At 29.0% G+C, this 5,748-nt stretch overlaps 1 protein-coding gene across 2 annotated transcripts; it reads right to left on the bottom strand.

Annotated features, from left to right (window-relative positions):
• Window positions 1–294: 294 nt before the first annotated feature.
• On the bottom strand, window positions 295–5,395 carry PhKgamma (phosphorylase kinase gamma). Of its 2 annotated transcripts, XM_018540397.1 has the most exons (9): window positions 5,304–5,395; window positions 4,879–5,048; window positions 4,029–4,313; window positions 3,874–3,964; window positions 2,929–3,065; window positions 2,730–2,827; window positions 2,100–2,183; window positions 1,335–1,493; window positions 295–587 (listed from the first exon to the last, which is right to left on the bottom strand). In XM_018540397.1, the coding sequence occupies exons 1-9, from the start codon at window positions 5,393–5,395 to the stop codon at window positions 453–455; spliced, it is 1,251 nt and encodes a 416-aa protein (XP_018395899.1). In that variant the 3' UTR covers window positions 295–452. The 2 variants fall into 2 exon arrangements, with proteins under 2 accessions (XP_018395899.1, XP_018395900.1); XM_018540398.1 differs by lacking the exon at window positions 2,100–2,183.
• Between the last annotated feature and the right edge of the window lie 353 nt (window positions 5,396–5,748).

The following is a 5,748-nucleotide window of genomic DNA, read 5'->3' as shown; positions in this document are numbered from 1 at the left end:
ATATACTCTATATATAATATATTAAAGATTTTTAAATAATTTTTTACAAAATAATTACTTTTTTTTATATGAAGTATACTAACGTATGCATATTGTTACATTGTAAAACGTGTAATTTAAAAACATTATCAGAAAGTATATATTTTACATTTTCTGAGTTTAAATTTAAATATTTTACATAAATTTTTTACTATTCTATTTTCAATCAATATAACAATTGGTTATGTTAAAATCAATTATGGCAGATGACTTTATACAAATATAAATTGTAGTATAAATCTGCTCAGTTCCAAGTACTATTTATCCACTATACTTTAATTTCAGAAAAAAATTTCTATCGTGAATATTTTATATTTTGCAAAACTAAGACAGTTACATCTGTCTTTATGAGACATATTTTGTTAGGACCATCGAGATTCCGGTATCAGTAAATTTAACTAAAGCAGTAATAGTTATCTACTTAAATTACTAACATACAGATGCTTCAATTCTGTCTTTGGTGTATTTTCAAAAAGTGCCGCACGATTCTGGCCCTCTCCCTTCTTTACCCAGTGCCCGTAAACACGAAACGCACAGCCATCAATCACCTGAAAACAATTATCAAAAATATTCTTAGCAAACATACTTGATTAGTTTCATATAATTATATTCTTTCAATTTTAAAATATTATAATAATATTAGAAGTTTTAAAATAATGAAACAGAAAAGGACTACGAGCTAAAAGTGTCATTATAATATACAATTGTTAGTAAATAAAAATTGTCATTTAGTTAAAATTATGTAATTTAATTAGAAACAAAGAAATATATGACAAAAAACAACAGACGTTTCAACCTCTGTTAGGTCATTATTAATGTTACAGAATGATCACAAGTTGTCAATAAAGAGGATGATGTACGAAATTATAAAATTATGAAAAAATAAAAAAAAATATATAAAATAATATGTGTACACTCTCACTCGCATAGTTGACGTTGTTTATTTCGGTACATTAGTAAAAGTCCATAAATTAATGTAAATTGTCTGGTTATAAATGTAGTGTGTAAAAGTGTCTAATAATTGTTTCTGTTAAAAATACATTGGTAATGTAAAAAAAATGTGAAAAGAGAGTCAGATAACAAAATAATAAATATAACGTAAAGAGAATCAAATAGTAAGGTAATAAAAATGGATTATGAGATTAGAAGCTTTAAACTTTCATATGAATCGCAAAAACCAAAATTCTACCGATCCCTATACTTTATTATACCAATATTTTGTTCATAATTATTATTTATCATCCTCATTTACACACTTAATTCGTAATATGAATTTTTATCATGGAAGAATTTACCTTCCGCAGAATTTTTATTCTATATGGGTCGATACAAGCTACGTGTGTCGAAAGCGGTTCCGGCGTGATATGAAGTCGTTTAATACGGATTACAGCTCTTACACAAATAATTGCCAATTGAAATCTCTTCCTTGCGTTGAATGATTTCGCCTTCAACTCCTATATAACAAATAAAAGATGCCTGTTAAAGATGCACCAGCTATTCGGCAAACGATAACAAGCTTTCTAAATTAATATTTCTATTCTGACATATGTATAAGTACATGTCAGAAAAAAATATTATTATTTGCTAAATATGTGAAAGATAAAGTTTTTTTTTTTTTGTTAAATACAACGTAATTGAATAGAACGTTCAGTAATTAGAGAAAAAATGTTAATATTAAAATACACATATTCGTATATGCAAAAACATGTGTTTTCACTCTCTCAATGTTAAGTATTAATAAGTTCTTGTATGAAAATGCAATAAGTATATTCAATGTATATGTATACATGTGAATACAAGCACACGCACAAGCTTCATTAATTAGATATACATATAAGTAGCTTAGTTTGCTATTGTCAATTGATTTTCAAACAATTATTAATGTTGCTGCCAATCTTATTTATAAGTTTAATATAATCAAAGAATGCCAACTAAAATAAAATAAATGTTAATTTTTTATTACGTAAAAATGATAAAAATAATCAATAAATTTTACAATTATAATAATAATCAATAAACGTTGCTACCAGACAAAATAAAAAGAAAAGTAAATTAATTACCAAAGCTAATTGAGATATCCTACTCAGACGTCGCGAGTTAGACGATAGAGAACGTTTTAGAGGAGCGATGTCTTGATCCCATAGCTGTAAGGTCAATAACTTATACTTTATGATTATATATCTTTAAAATCTATTAAACTAAAATTTAATCTGTTCCAAGATATTTTAACAACCAAAAATAAAAAACAATAAATAATTTAACACAGACCAAAAAATTAATAATTTTGTACGCAATGTGTACTTGTTTATAAATTCCATATTTGCTAATATACGACAATAAAATATTAAATCTTATGCATATGCATTTCCTTGCTGTGCGTGTTATAATTTTTACAATTAAATATAAAAATACTTGTAATGGGATGTCCAAGGAAAAAAGAAATATTCTTCCTAGGATATCCTGTATTTACATAAGTGTAAATATATATTTGAAATGTGAATAGTGAGCAGAAATAAAGCGAAACTTATTATGAAATTAATTCACAAAATATCGTAGTTTTGCAGTCGAATATAGTGTGCATAAAATATGTATTAGAGTTATTTAAAAAGGTGTATTTATATTTCTTTTTTTATTTTAAAATGGAAGTTATAAATAATAATTTCTCTGATAGTTTAGTATTAAGTACTTACGACAGTGTGAAAGAATGAATGTTCTAACGCATCTTTTATAGAAATTCTTCTCTTGGGATCAACAACTAGCAACTTCCTTATTAAATCTTTTGGAGCTTCTAAAATATATTATAAAAAATATATATATATATTGATATTTTATTTTTTTTATTTATCATTTCTTTGAAATATAATTTTTGACAGTCGTAATTTTTTTTACCTGTTATGTCAGCCCATTCGGGAGAAGTGAATGAATATTTGCCCTCCATTATATTCCTAAGCATAACCATTTGTTTTCGATGCCAAAATGGAGGACAGCCAACTAATAGTGTAAACATAATCACGCCACAAGCCCATCTATTACATCATGAACAAAAATGGAAAATATAATGAAACTTTATATTTCGCAAGAAACTAATTAATATATTTAACCCTACGAGTGAACACATTTTTCGATATTTTTCTAGTGGTTTCTATTATATTTAACACTATTTTCCCTTCGAATAAATATATTTGAAAAAATTTATGGAACAGCTATCCACATTGTACACACCATACATATACACACATATTATATGTATATTGTATGCGTGTGTATATACATATATTAGTCGATGATATATCTTAAGACTTAATAAATATTATTTATTGAATTTTTTAAAATAAACTTTCAATAAAAATAAAGAAAAGAGACAATAAAAAGGCAAAGTTTGTTAAAATTTCTTAAATAATTAACAACACTGTTTTTTTCTTTTTACAAAAAAAGGTTTTTTAGAAAGAAAAGCCAGACAAACAGGAGGTCGGTTGTGTATCTTGGTACCCAATCGTGAAACAAATCGAAATGGATTTCAAACAAAATTATTCTGTTTTCTTTAGAAAACGCAACAGAAATTAAAAAACCCCTTTTACCTTGTTTCAAAATACACAATGGACTTTCCTGGTTTTACAGTAACGAGCAGAAACATCTCGAAATAATTATGTTTTGGACCTTAACGTGTTCACCCGAAGAGTTAAAAATCAATTCATGCATATATATACATGTACATGCGCATATGAGAAATTATATTTTGTAATCATGCGTGTGTTGATGATGTTCACGATAAACTTATTGTGTATCATTTATGTATTATAAGCATGTACTTTTTCAATTCTGAAGAAATCTTACATATCGACTTCAAATCCATAACCATCTGTTTTCTCAAACATATTACACTTTAATACTTCTGGTGCTAGGTAGCCAGGTGTACCACAAAGGTCTGTAAAATACATCAAACATTTAATTGTCTGAACTTATAGTACATGTAAAAAAATGATACAGACCTTCTAATTTTTCTCCATATTTCAATATTTTGGCAAATCCAAAGTCAGTTATCTTCACATTCAAATTATCGTCGAGTAATATATTCTCAGGTTTTAAATCTCTGTGTACTATTCCTTGATTATGTACATGCTGAACTCCTTCGAATACTTGTCTCATGATATAACGTGTTTTCTTTTCAGAAAGTGTCACGACCGACGTGAGATAATCAAATAACTCTCCATTTTTGCACAATTCAAAAATTAAGAATATAAATGTACTAGATTCAAAAACATCATGCAATTCAACTGAAAATAAAAAAGGAAGAAAAATAATTACAATTATAAAATTACGATTTATATTGGACCGTCGATATTCAAAGACAAGTAAATATGATATGTAATCGGCCAAATGACGGTCAAGCAGGATTTTGATTGCTAATGTAATGTGCGAATTTTATTTACCACGTATGTAGTAAAAAAAAAAATTTTAATATGTCTTTCAACATATTATTAAGATCCAATAAGATGCTATAAACATCAAAAATTGTTAGATTGTTTGTCAATTTAACTTAGTGATATTACTACGGTAGTTGTTTAGAGTTGCGTTGTAAGTCTGAAGAATTTTTGATACGCGATTAAGGGGACTACATACGTGGTAAATAAAATTCACACATTACATTATAGCAACCAAAATCCTGCTTGACCGTCATTTGGCCGATTACATATCATATTTACTTGTCTTATAATTATAATTGTTCTATATATATATATATGTGTATGTTATATATATAGTTATTTATTTTTAAATAAAACTACAAGTCTCTCTTACAATTTTTGCCATTTCTAAAGAGAAGTAAAATAGGAAACTTACCGATATATGGATGTCCAGCTACTCTACGAAGTATTTGCACTTCTTGTAGCGTAGCATCCTTCATAGTATGCCCATCCTCATTAGTCTCATTGCTGATGTCTATAATTTTAGCCGCATACTCCATTCCTGTCTCTTTCTCTATGCATCGCCTCACAGTGGAAGATACTCCTCTGAAATACACGTTCACGAAAATTAGTTCCAATCTATCGAAAACAACGTCTATATTTACGATCTGTGCCGAAACTTGTCGAAACTGTGTCGAAATTTATTTTAATTATGTAATGTTATCAACTTGATGGATGATCCACTCTAGCAAATATTTACCCAGATAGCTGGAGCAAATATTTGTTAACGTAGGAGCGAGTCAACAATAATAATAGTATTAAGAAACGCGTTATCCGGAAATGAAACGTGGGGTGACGCACCTTCCTAGGATCTCTTTGGGCTCGTACTTGGCGTAAAATCCCTTCGCCGCGTCCTTGTCCGGCAGCACATCGTCCCCTTCATCCTTCGCCATGATTCGCGTCGTACACCGTCCGTTACGTCGCTCATAAGAGGCACACCGCACTTTTTCACGCGAATCTCAATGGTGCACTCTTCAAAAATAATACACTCCCGAGAAAGATTCAACACGGTCCAAGCAGTCGGGACATACTACCATCGGAGTTTCTGTCACGCGACGGCACTGTCATGTTCCCGTACTCCACTGAAAGACAGTGAGAGTTCATTTCACACACATATGGCTATAAACAGTCTGCATTATACAGATGCTCCACATTGGTGCACTGTAAAGGCTGTTTTATATGAGGTTACCAGTCTGATCGCGGAGTAAAAAAAAAAAAAAGGAAAAGAATCGACCGTCTTCTTCGT

The sequence above is a fragment of the Cyphomyrmex costatus genome, unplaced genomic scaffold, assembly GCF_001594065.2.
Source record: "Cyphomyrmex costatus isolate MS0001 unplaced genomic scaffold, Ccosl1.0 scaffold241, whole genome shotgun sequence".
NCBI lineage: Eukaryota > Metazoa > Arthropoda > Insecta > Hymenoptera > Formicidae > Cyphomyrmex > Cyphomyrmex costatus.
This window is presented reverse-complemented; position numbering and strand designations above follow the sequence as displayed.

Bases quoted from the DNA above. Each gene is read 5' to 3' on its own strand.
- PhKgamma (XM_018540397.1), bottom strand. From the start codon at position 5,395: ATGGCGAAGGATGAAGGGGACGATGTGCTGCCGGACAAGGACGCGGCG. The intron at 4,314-4,878 runs GTAAGTTTCCTA...TTTTATTTTCAG, and splicing joins AGCTGGACATCCATATATCG to TTGAATTGCATGATGTTTTT. The intron at 3,965-4,028 runs GTCTGTATCATT...TGTATTTTACAG, and splicing joins ATATGGAGAAAAATTAGAAG to ACCTTTGTGGTACACCTGGC.